The 20,762-nt window shown below is 42.3% G+C and overlaps 1 protein-coding gene across 1 annotated transcript in view; it reads left to right on the top strand.

Moving 5' to 3' along the window:
- The window catches only part of ATP6AP1 (ATPase H+ transporting accessory protein 1), a 40,958-nt gene extending 24,028 nt beyond the window's left edge, over window positions 1-16,930 (top strand). The window contains exons 8-10 of the mRNA XM_073599805.1: window positions 9,802-9,837; window positions 13,143-13,386; window positions 13,953-16,930. Coding sequence (XP_073455906.1) covers window positions 9,802-9,837; window positions 13,143-13,386; window positions 13,953-14,162 — 490 coding nt within the window. The 3' untranslated portion in view covers window positions 14,163-16,930. The remainder of the gene's footprint in view (window positions 1-9,801; window positions 9,838-13,142; window positions 13,387-13,952) is intronic.
- Window positions 16,931-20,762: the final 3,832 nt, after the last annotated feature.

Raw genomic sequence — 20,762 nt, 5'->3', positions numbered from 1 at the left:
TCCCGGGCATCTGAGCCTCTTGTGCAACATCACTGGATTGAGATGGGGCGCAGATAAAAGGGAGGCGGGGATGCTGCACACAGGTTTTTTTTTATCCTTAACCACTTACCCACTGGGCACTTAAACCCCCTTCCTTACCAGACCAATTTTCAGCTTTCGGTGCTCACATTTTGAATGACAATTACTCAGTCATGCAACACTGTACCTATATGAAAATTTTTGTCCTTTTTTTCACACAAATAGAGCTTTCTTTTTGGTGGTATTTAAGCACTGCTGGTATTTTTTGCGCTAGAAAAGAAAAGACCGAAAATTCTGTTAAAAAAAAAAAAAATTTCCGTTTGTTATAAAATTTTGCAAATTAATAATTTTTATTCATATATTTGGGCCAAAATTTATACTGCTACATATCTTTGGTAAAAATAACCCAAATCGGTGTATAATATTTGGTCTTTGTGAAAGTTATAGAGTCCACAAGCTATGGTGCCAATATCTAAAAATTGATCACACCTGATGTACTGACGGCCTATCTCATTTCTTGAGACCCTAACAAGCCAGGAAAGTACAAATACCCCCCAAATGACCCCTTTTTGGAAAGTAGATATTCCAAGGTATTTAGTTAGAGGCATGGTGAGGGTTTTTTTTTTTTTAAGTTGTAATTTTTTCCCACAATTCTATTGTTATATTAGCATGTTATTTCTCACACACAGCATATGCATAGCACAAATTACACCCCAAAACACATTCTCCTATTCCTCCTGAGTATGGCGATACCACATGTTTGAGAATTTTACACAGCGTGGACACATACAGAGGCCCAACATGCAGGGAGCACCATCAGGCGTTCTTGGAGCATAAATTACACATATCATTTCTTATTGTACATCACGGGACACAGCCATAGTAGTTACTATATGGGTTATAGGCCGCTTTCAGGTGATGGACAGTGGCACGCCCTAAGACAAAAAGTACACTCCCTATATAACCCCTCCCACTGGTGGGAGTACCGCCAGTGTCCAAGGTGTTGGTCTCAAGTAAAGCTGAGCTCCTCTGGAGCAATCCTTGCTGGGGCCAACCATGCAACCGGATCCATTCAAGGTGTTTTTGTTGGCCGAATTGAATGGTACCAGGGCCTCGTATCCGAAGAAATGAGGTCTTGCCTGTAACGCTTCTCTTTTTAGAGAGCTGGACCCCGGGATTCAGTACTTTTGGTATTAAGGCCATAAAATTTTTACTGGTGGTGGTGCTATTACAGGGCCAGGATTGTGGGTTTCCTCAAGGATCCCCAGCTCCTGAAGGTGTAACAAAACCCACCGTGAAGGGTGAAGATTGGGTCTGTTGGTTTACCACAGAAAACCCTGCGGCGGGAAAGGTAAGTGGAGCCTTCTAGGAAATTTTTAAAATGTTTCTTGTGAAATGTCTCCTTTTTAAATTTAGTAAGTGTTGCCATGCCTGTGTCACCACTGGGGGCTGTATTGAGCACTTACTGTCTCATGCTTCTCAGAAAGCCCACGTTGTGTCTAGGAAGCAACAGTCGTCTTCCTCTAGCTTAGCAGCAGACCTCCGGTAAGTCTGGGGGAGTTCTCTCTCCCCACCAGGCACCCCCCATGCCGTTTTGTCTTCAACCCTCTGCACGGGGAAAGAGCGCCACAAGTTTTAGAAAAAAAAAAAAGGCACACCGCTCGGTGGCTTCCAGACCCCCCCCTCTCCATTCCTCCTTCCTCCCTGTGGATCACATAGGATCCGGAGCCCGTGCTCGCGTAGGAAAGAGCTCTTTTAAATATTGAGGAGAATAACGAGGGGGGGGGGTTAGCGCGGCGTTGGCATCTTCCAACATCCAGCATGGGAAGGTATGTTTTTTAAAAGGCACCATTTGTGCTGTTACTTGCTGCAGGAGGGGGACAAGAGCAAAGGTGGCATATAAGAGGTTTGGTGACGCAGGCATTCCTTTTGACGTTTACTACTGCATCAGGCTGCGAATTAATAATGGCGACAGGGCTGGACTATTGCTCAAGCAGTAGATGCCATCCTCCTCTGGTCTTCAACCATTTTAAGCTTGGAGCAAAAAATTGATGCTTTAATTGCATCCCAAAGTGGAACTAAGTGCAACAGGTCCCAGTCCATTGCTCAGGACCCTCTTGCTGAGGAACAAGGAGCAAGAGATGATGAATTCCTTTTAAAGGACCAGGAAGAGGCTGAAGTCTCCTCTTCTGAAGAACCTGATACGGAAGTGTCAGGTTCGCAGCAAAGATTGTTGGTACAGTCTCTCACTGAATTGGTCCACTCCACATTTTTACTGCCAATAACGCAGTCTGTTGATGAGCCCACTTCTGGTTTGGGCTCACTAAAGCCTCCCCAATCTGTTCATTCTTTTCCTATCCGTTCATGGCTAAGGAAGCTAATGTATTCTAAGTGGGAGCACCCAGATCCATTTTTCTCCTCTGAAAAAGTTTTCAATACTTTATCCTATGGAGGAAGAGTTTTATAAGAAATGGGGAATTCCAGCAATTGATGCTGCTATATCATCTGTAAATAAAAATCTGACTTGTCCAGTAGACAATGCTCATATGCTAAAGGATCCAACGGATAAAAAGTTGGAGTTCCTTTTTAAAAACTTTATTGCGCTGGCAGGTTCAGTCGTTCAACCTGCACTGGCAGCGATTGGAGTATCTCAGTCCTTTAAAGGACCAGTTTATAGAGGTACTACTCAAAGTTATTCCTGTTAAGCAGGCCCAGGAGTTGCCCGGGATACCAGAAGCGTTGTGTTTCACAGTAGACGCTATGAAAGATTCTATTCTCCAGGCCTCACGGCTCATGCTAGGGCTGGTACATGTGCGTAGAATCCTATGGTTGAAAAATTGGTCAGGCAAAGCGACATGCAAAAAGCTTTTGGCCAGTTTACCTTTTCATGGTGAATGGTTGTTTGGAGACGATCTGGATAAGTATATCCAAAGTCTATCTAACTGGAAAAGTTCCCTTTTAACTGGTTACAAAGAAGTTTAAGCATTTTTCTTTTAAACGTGCTTCTTCTCCAGTGCCAAGGCCATCAGCCTCCAGGCAGTCTCGACGGCCTCCACTGTCAGGTTCAAGAGGTAAACCTCACGGTCAGTCCCAGGGTCAAAAAAGGACCTGGGGGAAGAAACCCACAAAACAGAATACTCACTCCTTGTGAAGGGGCGCCCCCGCTCGCTCAAGTGGGCAGGAAGGCTTCTACAGTTTTCTAAGATCTGGCAGGAACAATGTCAAGACAGATGGGTGGCTTCCTCAATTTCTCTAGGATACAAACTAAAGTTCTGAGAGTTCCCACCTCCTCGTTTTCTCAGATCAAACATTCCCAGAGATCCAGTGAAAAAAGTCTCTTTCTAGCCTTGGATCATCTCTTGTCTCAAAGAGTAATATCGGTGGTCCCATTGGAAGAGCAAGGTTTGGGGTTTTATTCAAACCTGTTCACGGTTCCAAAACTAAGCGGGGATGTCAGACCCATTTTAGGTCTCAAAGATCTAAACTGGTTTTTGAATATCCGTTCTTTTTGCATGGAGTCAATCCGATCAGTAGTCCCCATCCTACAAGGGGGAGAACTTCTGGCGTCAATTGACATAAAAGATGCTTATCTCCATGTTCCAGTTTTCCCCACTCACCAGACATTTCTACTCTTCGAGGTAGAAGATCTTCATTTCCAGTTTGTAGCTCTGCCTTTCGGTCTATCTACTGCACCTTGAGTGTTTACAAAGGTCCTGGCTCCTCCTTTAGCCAGGCTAAGGGCTCAAGGTATAACAATACTAGCCTACTTAGACGATCTACTCTTGTTAGATCAATCGGTAGCCCGCCTAAACCAAACTTTGGTCACAGCAGTCAGTTACCTAGGTTGGATTCTCACAGCTCAGAAGAGGGTGTTCTTGCCTCAGGAAAGGATCGGTTCCATAAAGGAACTGATTCAGTTGGTCAAGGCAAAGAAGAATCCTTCTGTTCAACTTTGCATGAAATTGTTGGGAAAGATGGTGGCTTCTTTCGAGGCCGGTCCTTATGTGCAGTTTCACTCAAGACTGCTACAAAACGGTATCCTGTCAACTTGGAACAAGAAAGTCCAAGCTCTGGACTTTCCAATGTGTTTATCCCCCAATGTGCATCAGAGCCTCAATTGGTGGTTGATATCCAAGAATCTTCAAAAAGGAAAATCCTTTCTACCGGTTACCTGTAAGGTGGTAACAGATGCCAGCCTTCTGGGCTGGGGAGCAGTCCTGGAAGAAGCATCTGTCCAAGAGAAATGGTCCAAATAGGAGATGACCTTGCCCATCAATATTCTAGAGATTCGGGCAGTGCGCCTGGACGTCCAGACTACGGAATTGTCCTGTCAGAATCCAATCCGACAATGCCACAGCGGTGGCCTATATCAATCACCAAGGGGGCACGAGGAGTCGTGCAGCCCAGAAAGAGTTGAATCATATTCATTCTTAGGCAAGGATGTTGTTTTCTGCCCATCAGCAATCTTCATTCCAGGGATAGAGAATTGGCAGGTGGACTACTTAAGTCACCAGCAATTGTTCCCGGAAGAATGGTCCCTTCATCCCGACTTATTTCTCTCAATATGTCAGAAATGGGGAGTTCCGGACGTGGATCTGTTTGCGTCCAGGTTCAACAACAAGATCGACAACTGTGTGTCAAGAACAAGGGATCCAATGGCATACGGAACAGATGCCCTGGTCTTTCTGTGGGATCAGTTTTCACTGATCTATGCGTTCCCTCCTGTTCTGCTTCTTCCGCGTCTTGTTCGCAGGATCAAGCAGGAAGGGAAGGAGGTGATTCTGGTGGTCCAGGAGATCTTGCTTTACCGAGATCATAAAGATGGCGGTAGGGGACCCTTGGACCCTACCACTGTGGCCAGACCTTCTCTCGCAAGGTCCAGTATTCCCTCCTACCTTACAAACGCTAAATTTAATGGTTTGGCGATTGAGACCCACATTCTAAAAGACCGTGGGCTGCCAGCTTCAGTAGTTTCTACTTTGATTAATGCTAGGAAACCGGCCTCCAGAGTCATATACTATAGAGTCTGGAAGGCATATGTCTCCTGGTGTGAATCCAGGGGTTGGCACCCCAGAAAGTATGTCATAGGTAGGATGCTTGAATTCCTACAGATGGGATTAGAAATGAAGCTGGCCTTGAGTACCATCAAGGGCCAGGTGTCAGCCGTATGGGTATTGTTTCAACGACCACTTGCTTCACACTCTCTGGTTCGTAACTTTATTCAGGGGGTAACGCGGATTAATCCCACAGTTAAGTCACCCCTGAACCCTTGGGACTTAAATTTAGTCCTGTCGGCTTTACAAAAACAGCCTTTTGAGCCAATTTGAGATATTCTCTTGGTCCTCTTGATAAGGAAAATAATTTTCTTGGTTGCCATATCTTCTGCATGAAGAGTATCAGAGTTGGCTGCTCTTTCTTGTAAAGAGCCGTATTTGATTATTCATAAGGATAAGGTTGTATTGCGTCCTCATCCTAATTTTCTACCTAAGGTAGTGCCAGGTTTTCATTTAAACCAGGATTCTGTGGAAGAAAAGTTTCACTACGTTCTCTTGATGTGGTGAGAGCGGTCAAGGTCTGTTTGAAAATGACTGCTCAGATTCGTATAACAGATGTTTTTGTTTGTATTGCCAGATGGTCCTAAAAGAGGACAGGCAGCATTGAAATCTACTGTTTCTAAATGGATTCGTCAAGTGATTGTTCAAGCTTATGGTTTAAAAAGGAAAATTCCTGCTTTTCATATTAAAGCACACTCCACCAGGGCTGTTAGTGCTTCTTGGGCAGTGCATCACCAAGCCTCCATGGCTCATATCTGCAAGGTCGCAACTTGGTCTTCAGTCCATACATTTACCAGATTCTATGAAGTAGATGTAAAAGGTCATGAGGATATCGCCTTTGGGCGTAGTGTACTGCAGACTGCAGTATAAGTCCTCTAGTCTCTTGGTGCCCTACTTTTGTTGTGTCTCCCTTCAGTTGGCATTGCTATTGGACATCCCACATGGTAGCTACTATGGCTCTGTGTCCTGTGATGTACGATAAGAAAATAGGATTTTTATAACCGCTTACCTGTAAAATCCTTTTCTTTTGAAGTACATCACAGGACACAGAGGTCCCTTCCTTCTTTGGTATACACGTGTATTGCTTTGCTACAAAACTGAGTTACTCCCACCAGTGGGAGGGGTTATATAGGGAGTGCACTTTTTGTCTTAGGGCGTGCCAGTGTCCATCACCTGAAGGCGGCCTATAACCTACATAGTAACTGCTATGGCTCTGTGTCCTGTGATGTACTTCAAAGAAAAGGATTTTACAGGTAAGCTGTTATAAAAACCCTATTTTCTTGACTACCACTTACATAGCGTGGTTGGCAAGTGGTTAAAGAGAAGTATGGTGGGTTTTTTTTTTTTTTTTTTTTTTTTTAATTTTGATTCATACTTGCCTCCGTGGATGGCGCATCAGACCGATGCTGCAGCTGTCCCCCTGCCGTTTTCTGCACTGAGAACCGAGCTGCTGAACATCTCAGATGGTTCGGTTCTCACAGATCCCCGAGAGGAAAGCTGCCGACTGTGAGTCAGCATCTCTCCTCTCTGCTTCTTCACGCTCACTGGAGCGCTGCGCTGTGGAGGGACGGGGAGAGGCCGTCTCAGCGGCTCGCTGAGACTGCCATCGGTCAAGGCAGCTGGCGGAGCCATACTTGGAAGTCGGGATGACGCGCTGCCTCGACTGATGTCGGTGACGTCAGCGGAAAGCAGACTTCAGACCGCTCTCTGCTGAAAACGGGTCACAGGAGTGCATAACACATTGCACTCCTAAAAATATTCAGTGGTGTTGCGCTAATCCTGGACACCCTTATTAGGAGCCTTAGGGTGATAGTAAGTGACTGTAAAGTAATAAAACAGCAAAGAAGTGTTGGCAATAGCCATACAAAATCACACTCATAAATAAACAATGGCAGTGCTAAAGACAAATAAATGTGAAAATAAATAAACTACAAATTCACTCATCATAAATAGTGCCATAAATCATTAGTCCATAACTGTAATCATGTGCAAAAAAATAAAAGTGTAAACAATCATCACATCATAGCACAGAGTCTGTGTAACTCAAATTAAGTGGCACAGGGAATAGCACATAAAGTGACAAGGTGCAAGATGAAGAGAATACAACAATAAATAAATGTAAACCAGTGCAAAGTTCAGGGATAATCCGGAACTATAGCAGGCAATGATAATAAAAAATGTGACTTGGATAATTGAGCATGCACCAGATGTGACAAAAAAAGTTCTTTATAAATAATAGTGGTAGCGTCCTGGCATGCAACAGTCGCTCCGTGGTGCTTGACGTAAATCACACGGTGCTCAACTTCGTGTAAGACCACTCATGTAAAAGATGGCCCCTTACCTTAAGGTAATAGGGCAAGCACATCTAACCAAGATCTTTACAGGGGTCCTCCTTGAAGTAGTGGAGCAAGTACATATGACCAAGAATCTTATGGGGGGTCCTCCTAGGATGCAGAGACCTATCCTCGCGGTCCTAGTTTCAGGGGGGTGGTTCCCTCGATAATGCAGGGGAATAAAAAACACGGGGAGCCCCAATAGTGTAATACTATTTAAACCAGTAGCTTTATTAGGTAAAACAAAGGTACTCACATAAAAACAAACAATCTTGTTCCTATCTCCGACGAGCGGCGGGATCGTAATACTATCACAGCATGTAAAGCCTGTCCCATCCTTACGCGTGACGTCACACCACGTGACTTCATCAGAGCTATTCCCTGTGCCACTTAATTTGAGTTACACAGACTCTGTGCTATGATGTGATGATTGTTTACACTTTTATTTTTTTGCACATGATTACAGTTATGGACTAATGATTTATGGCACTATTTATGATGAGTGAATTTGTAGTTTATTTATTTTCACATTTATTTGTCTTTAGCACTGCCATTGTTTATTTATGAGTGTGATTTTGTATGGCTATTGCCAACACTTCTTTGCTGTTTTATTACTTTATAGTCACTTACTATCACCCTAAGGCTCCTAATAAGGGTGTCCAGGATTAGCGCAACACCACTGAATATTTTTATGATCCTTTAAGGTTTGGTTTGCACCTGTTTTCGGTGTATGCAGCTTCCCCGTAGTACTTTTATTAGATTTTTTACCTGTTAGCGCGGGAATAACCCTTTTACTACATTGCACTCCTGTGACCCAGGGGAGAAGCCCAGCCTAAAAAGCTCATGCTGGACTTCTCTAATGCATAAAGATAAAAAAACACCTTCTGATTTTAGAACCACTTTAACTGACAATTGCATGGTTGAGCGACACTGTACCCACAAAATTTATGCCCTTTTTTCCCACAAATAGAGCTTTCTTTTGGTGGTATTTGATTAGCACTGTGGTTTTTTATTTTTTGCACTATAAACAAAAAATCGTCCATTTTTGAAAAAAATAATAATTTCTGCTATAAAGCACATCCAATAAAATTTTATAGATCAAATTTCATAAATTTAGGCCAATATGTATTCTGCTACATGTTTTGGTTTAAAAAAAAAAAAAAAAAAAATCCCAATAAGCAAATATTGATTTGATTTTATGCAACGTTATAGCATCTACAAACTATGGGATATATTTATGGAATTTTTATTTATACTAGTAATGGCTGCGATCGGCAAATTTCTTAGCGGGCCTGCCATATTGCGGCGGACTGTCAGACACTAACTGACACTTTTCGGGAACCAGTGACACTAATACAGAGATTAGTGCTAAAATTATGCACTGTGACTGTACTAATGACACTGGATGGGAAGGGGTTAAACATCTAGAGCGATCAGAGGGTTAACTGTGTGCCTAGCCAGTGTTTTTGTGTACACTGTGTGCTGCTTTAATTAGGGGAAGAGATCTATTCTAGTACCTACATTGCAGACACACAGCATCCTCCCTTCCCCCTATCAGAACTGAGATGAGTTTTGTTTACATAGGTTCATCTCCTTTCTCTGTGTATTGCCGACGATTGATGGGTGCCAGAGGACCTTGTGACCTTCACCCGCAAATTGGCTTCTTCTGTGAATTATCGCAGCAGAAGATGCTCGCCGGGGGCACGCATGCCCCCTGCTAGTGGTGGATCACATATATACCTGATCCTGTGCACAGCTGCTGCCCTGTAGCAGTAAAAGTGCCAAAGGGCAGTCAGCAAATGGTTGATACTTTATGCTCGAATTGCATGTAGTTGTAGAGGTGTAATTATACTGTAAATGCCATGCGTGATAGAACATGGTAGAAATCAAGTCAAACTATTGTGAAAGTCAAACACACAAGCTCACTACTTTAACCACTTCAGCCCTGGAAGATTTGGCTACTGAATGACAGGGCCATTTTTTTGCAATTCGGCACTGCGTCACTTTAACTGACAATTGCACGGTTGTGCTATGCTGTACCCAAATAAAATTGACATTTTTCCCCACAAATAGAGCTTTCTTTTGGTGGTTTTTATTTTTTGCGCTATAAACGAAAAAAGAGACAATTTTGAAAAAAACACTAATTTTTACTTTTTGCTATAATAAATATCCCCCAAAAATATATAAAACATTTTTTTTCCTCAGTTTAGGTCGATATGTATACTTCTACATAATTTTGGTTAAAAAAATCGTAATGAGCGTATATCCAATCTTAGTGAATATGATTTGTTTTTTTTTTGTTTTTTTTTTTTTTTTTTTGTCACACTTTTTACATTGACTCATGCTCTCTCATATAAAAATACTTATTAACATATTCTTTATTTTGCCTGTTGCAGGCTAGTCCTCAATTATGAAAATGGATCGAAAATTATGTAAGTATTAGCAGGGTTGCTGTAATTAAAGAGAGCCATGCTGTTTTCAGTGTGCGTTTTGTGCTGTTTTGATGTTTACCTAAAAAGTAATATTCAATGGATGTTTATGTTTTCCCTGCTTGTTGTCCCATATTTTACATCAAAGCATTTCCTATATAGGTTTTAGATCTCACTGAACAGCTGTCAAAATGAAAGCAATTGCAAGATAAACCATACAGAACACATTGCTTTCAGACTATTAGCTTAGGTTTTCACTATTAAAACCTAAAAGTAGCATAATTTTGCTGCGATTTTGATGCCAGTGTATTCTTGAGTTCTATGGACCTCAAGTCGCATCAAAGTCGGACCAAAGTAGTGCAGGGACTACTTTGAAGTTGCTGTGACTTGAAGTCGCACAGACATAAACGGTACTCATTGCAAATCGTGGTACAACTTGTCATGTGACTTTGCAGTCCCAAGTCACATTATAAGTCGCACTAGTGGAAACGTAGTCTTAGAGGAAACTGTTCAACTTGCACTGAAAACGAATCGTAACTTACATGTACTTGGCTGCGCTAAAAAGCAGGAGGCAGAATTTGTATCTCTAATGAGCAAATACTGCTGCACCAATATAGATTTATAATATATATAAAAATAAATAAAACACTTTATTTTTGTGTGTGTGTGTGTGTATAGAGATGGATTTAGATATCTTGCAGAGTGCCCTAGAACCCTCAAACGTGCAAAGCATAATGTAAATCTCAACATATGTCCCAAATTTAAATGGTGACCCATGCTTTCCTGACTTCCAAAGCGGACTGCACTTGATTTTGAGGGAGCAATGTAATATGTGGGAGGTTTGCACCTCCTAGGGGTGCTATAGAGGTTTTCTTAAAGCGGTATTAAACACAAAAGCAAACATTTATTATATTACAGCTTGACAATTCTTAGATGTGATAGCTGAATTTGTTTTTTCATTTTTTAGGCTTTAATTTCCTTATTTTCACCTGATGATCTGCCCAGTAAGTCTGTTTTTTAAAAGAGCAAGCTGTCCTGCAGATGTAGCAGTTACAGGGATGAGACAAACTATTTACCATTGACACCCCCCCATATCGGATCACCATGCAAACTGAAATGGTGCAGGAAGCGGATGGCATAGGTGTGGACATCCATGCCATCTGATTCCAGTGCAGACCAAAAAAAGGTCCTGCACCATTTTGGTGCGAAGGCGAATTTGCATCACACAAACATCACATGTGAGCTACTGAGCAATGCGGTGCGAATCACATGTGATGTCTGATTTCACAAGTGTGAACCCAGCCTAATACAGGAGGTGTGTTACTGACCATCAGGTGAAATCTGAATGAATGAATGAATGAATTAAAAAAAAAAAAAAAAAAAAAAAAAAAAAGTCAAAGCAGACACAATATCTAATGATTGGTAAGCTGCCATATATTACTTTTTTGAGTTTGGGTTTAATATCGCTTTAAGTTTTTTCACTTTTTTCACTCAAAGGGGTTAGAACCTTCTCAGGGAGCACAGCATTACTTTAAAGTGTAGTAAACAGCAAAAAACATAATAAAAAATTCTCCATGCAAATGAATGTCACATTGTGCTAGTACAGTTTTTATAGGTCACATTAAAGGTGGAAAAAGTTCTGAAATGATTTATCTTTGTCATATATATATATATATATATATATATATATATATATATATATATATATATATATATATATATATATATATATATATATATATATATATATATATATATATATAGAATTTCTTTTTTTTTTTTTTTTTTTTTTTTTACATCACAGAAAACTCACATTTTTAACAGAGGTGTGTGTGTAGACTTTTTATATCCACTGTATATTACCGCAGTGCAAAGACCTAAATGTTCGGTGTGCCCCATAGTCTACAATTCTGTGTGAAATGCCTTTGTGGACCAAAGAAGGCATGGTTGCCAGTCAGTTACCGGGACAGAAACTTCTGTCGGAAAGCATGACACTCACACATTACAACCTATGTGTAAAACAAAAAAAAGCTGGTCACCGGATCAGGACTATGTATGTGGTCTATATTTCTTCTGCAGTACTTCAGCAGTGCAGCCCTCCTCAGACAGGGGCATCCAACCATATACTACAAAAGAACACACAGGGTGTGAATGCCTAGTGCATTATCCAAGTTTTATTATAAAGATAAAACCAAATAGTCAATTGAATACTCACAAAGGACAAAAGCAGCATGCATAACCATAATCTCTGATCAACCAGCCTGGCAATGAGTGACCAAACTGTAGGCGATGTGGGCAAGCTGATGTGTCTAGGGGAAGCATCCCCTTCAAGCCAGTTGGTTTGAGCTTGCTGACATCGCACACAGTTTTGTCACTCATTGCCACGCTAGTTGATCGTCAGAGATTGGTATGCATTGGGGGGGAAAAAAGGAAGGTGTGATACTAAGTCTATTGTGGTGCACCATCACTCACCGGATCAACAGGGTTTTTTTTATTTTTATTGGATTGCAGTGTCAAACATAAACTGTTATACTATACAGGCTTGAAGGAATGTAACTTTTTTTTTTTTCTTTTCAATATATGTAGAGAAAATATAGAGCATTTGGGGGGACTTTAAAGGTGCAAGTAAGCACAAAATATGTTAACATATATTTGAATATTGTACATTTTGTTAAATTAATTTAGTAAAATAAATGGATTTTAACAAACACATATACAACAATTGATGCTTCCAGTCGACATGTTTCGCCAAATTTGTTACACAGCTTCTTTAGGAGTATATGCATCAATCTGTAATTATTTGATACCCATACAGATAAAATCTGGACAGCTCAATAGACGACCACAGAGTGGATATAGGGTCCAAGAAGTAATCTTGAGTTCCTAGGTGAACCACAGGAGCATGCTGAGATTTGACTTGGATATCTGTCTGGATTACCCAACCCGTAGGGTAAAGGGGTTCACAGAGTTTATATGTCTCATTGCCTGCTCGCTTGCTTGAGGCTCCAGCATGGTTTTAATATATGTACTCTTCAAACTTTGGGTTTACTAGAGTAGATCTGTTTTCTCAAGTCTATGTTCACAGGGGTCTGGCTCTAGAGTCATTTAACAGTGATCCCCTGACACAGCAGTGTTACATAAATGCCAAAAAAAAAAAAGTCTGCTTCTCGTGGACCTGTGCACTGTGAGGGCTCGTAGACAGGTTTTAAAAAAATGTGTAAAATGTTGAAATCATATGGGTGACAAATGATTCTGTCTTATTGAAACTTTTACTGTCCCCCCCCCCCCCCCCCACAATTTTGATACAGATTCCATCTGAGCAACCGCCGGTACAGCGTGTCAGGACGCAATTGGACCACTTTGAACCGCATAGAGGTATTTAACCAGACTCACAATGCTACATTCCTCGCTCCCCAAGCAAGCATGCCCAGCATCTATTCCTTCCACTGCCAGTATGTCAGCAGTCTTTCCGCATTTGGTCCAATCCTGATCAATAACAGCAGCCGAGACTCTCCCGGAACAAAGTGGAATCTCCACATCACCGAATTCCAGGTAAGCCAAGCTAGAGTCACTTCATGTGCTCACACAGTGTGTGGTGTTTTTTTTTTTTTTTGTTTTTTTAGGAATCATTCACACAGGTGCACAGACCCATACAATCGAGTAGAGGACTGCGTTTATCTACCCTGGAGGCACCGGTCCATTCAGTCAGCCTGGTAAAATTCAATGACAGGCTGACCTTGCATGGATCTTCACTCACATCTTTCTGTGTACATCTTTGCTAAATTGATGCATTCAGAGTCCTGTCTCAGTCCTGCATGGATGTACACACAGATGTGCGTGAAGATCAATGCAGTCCTCAGCCTATTATTGCTTTTAACAGGCTGGCTGCATGGACCACCTGCGCCTCTTGGGCGGATGCACACAGCCTTCTACTTGGATGTAACGGCTTGTGTGAATGAGACCTAAATGGAAACTTTTACCCTCTTTGTCATAAACACATTGTCATAAATAAACAGCATGTCAATATATTCAACTACCAAGATTATTGCATAGTTGTTTGCAGTATCTCAGTTTTGCCAGCAGGGGGTATCTTCACTCTTCTTGTCTTATTTTATCAGATCCAGGGCTTCAATGTCACCGGCCTCAAGTTTTCCTACGCCAGCGACTGTGCTGGCTTCTTCTCTCCTGGCATCTGGATGGGGCTCGTCACCACGCTGCTCTTTGTCTTCATCCTGACCTATGGGCTGCACATGGTTATGAGTCTGAAGACCATGGATCGCTTTGACGATCCTAAAGGACCTTCTATCGCTGTACCCCAGACTGAGTGACCCTCCTGTTCCTACACAGGCCACAAGCCCAACGATCTGGCCATACCTGAGCGTCATTTTGATTTCCATCCTTCTCTACATCCCCACTGCACCTACATTCCAGAAATTTTTTATTTTTCTTCTTTTGGGCTTTGTGTGTGTGTGTGGTCTTCTGCAAGGGCTGATGGGATGTTCTGTGTACATAAACTTCACAGAAATGTAAATTGAAAAAGCTAATCGGGCAATAAGTTCATGAGGAAATGTGAACAGACCTTCTTTTCTTTACTTTAATAGAACTTGGGTAGGTAATGCTTCTGTTTTAAAACTTTTTTTTTTTTTTTTTTGTTTTTTTTATTTGATTTCAATGAGTGAAGGAATCCATCCTAATGCCTAAACTAGCATCCAGCTTGTCAGTTCACTACTGTAACTACACTTGGGCACTGGTAGGGTTCATTACTTGTATACTAGTAGATTGCATTTTAATCATAAATAATTAGCTAGCAAGTCTGCTGACAGGAAAAGGCCAATCTCTCTCTCAAAAAAAAATAAAAAAAATGGTATTAAAGAGGACTAGTCATGACTGAGCCCATGCAAGAGCCCTTATATTAATATTTTGAGTTTGAAAATGTAAGTGTGCAGGCTTACGTAATGCAATTATACTTGTGTTCTCTTATCTATCTAGCTTAGAAAGACCCTGTCTCCAGTCCAGACCATTTGCTGAACAAAAATGTTCCCTTATGATCGAGCATTTATTTATGTTTTATGCATGTTATTTACTTGTATTGTGTGTCTCCCATGTGTCCAAAAGCCCTGAGACTGATGCTGGGCATCCATCACCGTCTTGGATGTGAGTTCAGCAGCCCTTGGAGATTTAAAGGGATCACGCTACAGTATTCCCCTTGCTGCAGTAATGGGAGGTGAGGAGATGGGCAGAGGAGCTGCCATTGTAAACCTAGGCTGATGCAACAAGGCTGATAAAAGTGAAACCAAGTGTTTTTATTGAAAGGGGGGGGGGGGGGGACAATAGCTACTGTTTTTTTAATACAGTGATTTAGGGTTTACATAGACTTTACTTTGCCTGTGTCTGACAGTAGCTGTCCTGTCTTGACTTCACACACTCGACCTGGGAAACAGCAGTACAGCAAATAAGGGTCCTTTCACATGGGCTGTCTGATCAGGTCCACATGTCCGTTTTTTTTTTCAGGCAGACCTGATCAGACCCTCAAATTTCCCCTATGGAGCAGCGGATGTCCGCAGACACCCGCCGCCATCCGTTCTGATCCTGACGCAAAATTCCGAAGGATAATGATCCTATTTTCCATCCGCCTGGCAGATCAGATGAAAACGGGCAGTCCATTTCCAACAGATTTCCCCATAGATGAGAGCGGGACTGTGTCAACGGTCAACCGTCTGCTCGGCGCAGATCAGTGGAGCGATTTTCCCCCGCGGACCAAGCAAAAAAAAAAATATATATATATAATTTATTATTCAGATTGTTATGCAAGCACAATTTAAACATAAAACAGTACTATGATCGGCCAGTCTTCTAATGATCTTGTGATTGAGTGGGCATTAGTCTAAATTGCCCCACTGCCCTGTTCTATTTCAGAAAGGACTCAAAGTAGGACTTTCCTGATGAGATTCCTGGTGTTACCTGCTCGTTTTAAAGTGTATTTGTAGTCTTTCACCTACAGAACCAAGGGAGGACCATTGTTCAGCCAGTGTCTGATATACCAGGTATGCCTAAGTCAATCCTTCAAACAAATACCATGTGAGCAGCTACCAGCGGGAGGCCCAAGCATTGGCTTCTTTACAAAAAAAACAAAACACTTGATTTCTTTGAGGTTCATGTAACATGACTGTGGGGATAAGAGGAGTGCCACTTTTAACTGTAGGTTCTCATTGTGGTGCTTTCTATGTCAATTATCATATCTAATTGGAAGTCTGAGACTGTCCTTAGTGGCCGTGGTAGGGGGCAGAGCTGTGAGTTCAAGTGCAGATTACCTGCTGCCAGAGCTTTCTGAGAGAGATGAAATTGGTGACAAAGTCCAACTGCATTAGTTTGGGTAGACTTGAGCTGGCCATACATGGAGTAAAATTCAAGTGGGACTGGCTGAATTTATCAGTCCACATGTTCCCCTGTTCAACATAAGTCGACTAAACAATTGACTTCTGTTGCAAAATTTTCCATCGATTAGCAGCTGCAGCCACTGATCAGTGGTGGGCGCTGCTTTCAGAATACAAGGTTTCAGCAAACGGCTGATTCTTCCATCCACCTTGTTTGTGTGCATAAAGGAATCTGGCCCGCTGGCTGAATGAAAATAATTACCAAATACGGCCAGCTGATCTGTGTCCTGTCTAAACTGCAAATCTAACCACATATGTGGCTCAGTCCGTGCCTACTCCTCTGTCCACAAGAATCATTTTGTAATCCCCACGATGCCCATCAGAGGGCAGCAATTTGATGTATAAATTCTCTAGAATGTGTATATAGAAATAAAGTGAAGAAATCTATTTATTTGTGTTTTTTAGTTTTAATGCTGGTTAGGCAACCCTGGGAGGTTAGCAGCTGCTGTTGAAAACTGCCTGTATTTGCTGGAATTAGTAGTTCCACAGTGGCCTCTAAGCCTGTGATTTTTAGTGGATGTTTGTTGTGTTAAATGCACTGGTGTACAGTTACCAGATGTTATCTGCAATGTAAAGTGTTCTGAGATCTGTGCAATTACCTCTGTAACTCCTCACTGTATAACTTATGAAGAATTGAATAAACTGTTGCTGTGTACTGTTAATTGCCTGTTATCTTTGTCCCTTCATGTAAAGCTGGACACGAGGCAGGGAAAATAATTCAATCATGTATTTTATTTGAAAAAAGTTGTACTTATTTTACGGTAAATACTGCTAGTATACAGTGGGGACGGAAAGTATTCAGACCCCCTTAAATTTTTCACTCTTTGTTATATTGCAGCCATATGCTAAAATCGTTTAAGTTCATTTTTGTTCTCAATGTACACACAGCACCCCATATTGACAGAAAAACACAGAATTGTTGACATTTTTTTTCAGATTTATTAAAAAAGAAAAACTGAAATATCACATGGTCCTAAGTATTCAGACCCTTTGCTGTGACACTATATATACGATATGACACGGTATATTTAACTCAGGTACTGTCCATTTCTTTTCATCATCCTTGAGATGGTTCTACACCTTCATTTGACCCCAGCTGTGTTTGATTATACTGATTGGACTTGATTAGGAAAGCCACACACCTGTCTATATAAGACCTTACAGCTCACAGTGCATGTCAGAGCAAATGAGAATCATGAGGTCAAAGGAACTGCCTGAAGAGCTCAGAGACAGAATTGTGGCAAGGCACAGATCTGGCCAAGGTTACAAAAAAGTTCAGCTGCACTTAAGGTTCCTAAGAGCACAGTGGCCTCCATAACCCTTAGATGGAAGACATTTGGGATGACCAGAACCCTTAGAGCTGGCCATCCGTCCAAACTGAGCTATCGGGGGAGAAGAGCCTTGGTGAGAGAGGTAAAGAAGAACCCAAAGATCACTGTGGCTGATCTCCAGAGATGCAGTCGGGAGATGGATGAAAGTTGTAGAATGTCAACTATCACTACAGCCCTCTACCAGTCGGAGCTTTATGGCAGAGTGGCCCGACGGAAACCTCTCCTCAGTGCAGGACACATGAAAGCTTGCATGGAGTTTGCTAAAAACACCTGAAGGACTCCAAGATGGTGAGAAATAAGATTCTTTGATCTGAGACCTGTTTCTGTGGAGAAAACCAGGCACTGCTCATCACCTGTCCAATACAGTCCCAACAGTGAAGCATGGTGGTGGCAGCATCATGCTGGGGGGATGTTTTTCAGCTGCAGGGACAGGACGACTGGTTGCAATCGAGGGAAAGATGAATGTGGCCAAGTACAGGGATATCCTGAACGAAAACCTTCTCCAGAGTGCTCAGGACCTCAGACTGGGCCGAAGGTTTACCTTCCAACGAGACAATGATCCTAAGCACACAGCTAAAATAAGGAAGGAGTGGCTTCACAACAACTCCATGACTGTTCTTGAATGGCCCAGCCAGAGCCCTGACTTAAACCCAATTGAGCATCTCTGGAGAGACCGAAAAATGGCTGTCCACCAATGTTTACCATCCAACCTGACAGAAATGGAGAGGATCTGCAAGGAGGAATGGCAGAGGATCCCCAAATCCAGGTGTGAAAAACTTGTTGCATCTTTCCCAAAAAGACTCATGGCTGTATTAGATCAAAAGGGTGCTTCTACTAAATACTGAGCAAAGGGTCTGAATACTTAGGACCATGTGATATTTCAGTTTTTCTTTTTTAATACATCTGCAAAAATCTCAACAATTCTGTGTTTTTCTGTCAATATGGGGTGCTGTGTGTACATTAATGAGGAAAAAAATGAACTTAAATGATTTTAGCAAATGGCTGCAATATAACAAAGAGTGAAAAATGTAAGGGGGTCTGAATACTTTCCGTCCCCACTGTAGGTGCCCGAACCTATACTAGCTTTACGAAATCTTGTTCCCAGCAGGAATAAAAGTGGAAGGCTCCATAGTATGGTCCAGTCAAGTTCTACAGTGCTGTTAGTGTTAACACTGAGATCTTGCTGACAGCATTGTAAAAAGAGCTCACTGGTGATGAAAGCAGGCAGTTGAGCCTGCCTAAACACAAATGCAGCCGCTCACAGCTGTGATGCTTTGCGGACTCTGTGGAAATTTTTTTTTTATGGCTGGTCTCATTTGGCGGGCGTTACCACTGACCAATGCAACCCATTCAAATAAATTGGTTTGCACCACATGCAATGCACATGATTGTGGCATTGTGGGGTTGGCATTTTGAGGGTTTAACCACTTACCCACTGAGCACCTAAACCCCCTTTCTATTACGCACCAAAATAGATTTTCCTACACCTCCTGAGTATGGCGATACCACATGTGAGACTTTTCCACAGCCTGACCACATACAGAGGCCCAACATGCAGGGAGCACCATCAGGTGTTCTAGGGGCATAGATTTCAAATCTAATTTGACTACCCTATTACACCTTTTGTGAGGCACTGTAGTGGTATGAATTGGGATGGCTGGGGACGACTGAGCATGAATGACCTGACTATGGCTTGGAATGACTGAGCATGCATGAGGATGGGTGGGGATGACAGCATGCATGAGAATGGGTGGGCATGAATGAGTATGACTGAGTATAAATCAGGATGGATGGGGATGGCTGAGCATAAATGAGGGGTGGTATGGATGGACAAGTGCAGGAATTGGCACAGAGCAGCACTGGGCACTACAGATACAGCCCGCAGCGCTGCTGCAACCGGTCTCTCACACTGTACTGATCGGCACGGAGAGGGGAAGAGCTAAGCCGGGCATGCGCCGGCTTGTTTACAAGTGATCGCTCTGTCATTTGATGAAGCGATCAAGTGGTAAAGGGCCGCTGTCACTGGCCTTTTACCATGATCTGTGATGGTCTGGTCACGGATATTCCAAGGTGCACGCGGGAGCAAGATTCTGTGAGGACATCATAGTACGTCCTCCCAGAGTTGCCGCGCTGTAGCAGTCATTCAACTATGGAGCGGTTGTCAAGTGGTTAAAAGATAAGTTCACCTTTAATTAAAAAAAAAAAAAATTATATATAGATTTCACAATTTTATCTTTTTTTTTATCTTTTGCAGGTTAAAAAAAAGTGCGATTTTATTTTTCTAAGGAATCTGCAGATCATTGCATCAGCACTTTATGGGTGCAATCTCAAGCTCCTGCAGACTCTCTCAGCATAGCTGTCTGCCCATACATTGTACGGGCAGGCAGTTACCTGACAGCAGGAAGATCTGTGGACATCAGAGCGCTCCCCAGCACCCTTGTAGTACATTGAGAACTAGAAGTGGTCTGCCGCAATGGCAGCTGGTACTTGTCAGCATTCATTCACAGGAAACTGTAAATGAATGACACGGTTCTGTGGGTGGAGCCCTGCATAGCTGCGCTGTTTTTAAATTATGACAGCGGATGCAGGGAGTGTATCCCTCCCGTGCTGTCACAGGGAGGGGGGATCAAGGGGACAGGCTGCAGATGCTGGAACATGTTACATGTTCCACCCTGAAAACAGGTGGAACATGTAACCTGTTCCCAGAGGTGCACCTATCCTTTAAACAGGCAGTGAGGAGACGATATCATGCCTCCTTACCACCTGTCGAACGCCTTCTGAAAGGTGTAAAAAAAATACATGAGGACCCAAGCGCCTAGTGCATTACCACGAAAACCATTTATTAAAAACGCACAACAATGTTATACTCACAAAAAAAGGATAAAATCAAGCTTATTCTGTACACCGCTCTAGCAGATGAGACGGGTATCTACATCTGATGCCACATGGTGGAAAAGCTTATGCTGTCCCCCGACATCCGTAAGCTATTCCACCATGTGGCATCAGATGTAGATGCCCATCTCTCCTGCTGGAGCTGTGTACTTGATGAGCTTGATTCTATCCTTTTTTGTGAGTATAACATCGTGGTTTTTTTTTTTTTTTTATTAATGGTTTTGGTGGCAATGCACTAGGCGTTTGCGTCCTTGTCTGAGGAGGGCTGCAT

This window comes from Aquarana catesbeiana, linkage group LG09 (assembly GCF_042186555.1).
Source record: "Aquarana catesbeiana isolate 2022-GZ linkage group LG09, ASM4218655v1, whole genome shotgun sequence".
Classification (NCBI taxonomy): Eukaryota; Metazoa; Chordata; class Amphibia; order Anura; family Ranidae; genus Aquarana; species Aquarana catesbeiana.
This window is presented reverse-complemented; position numbering and strand designations above follow the sequence as displayed.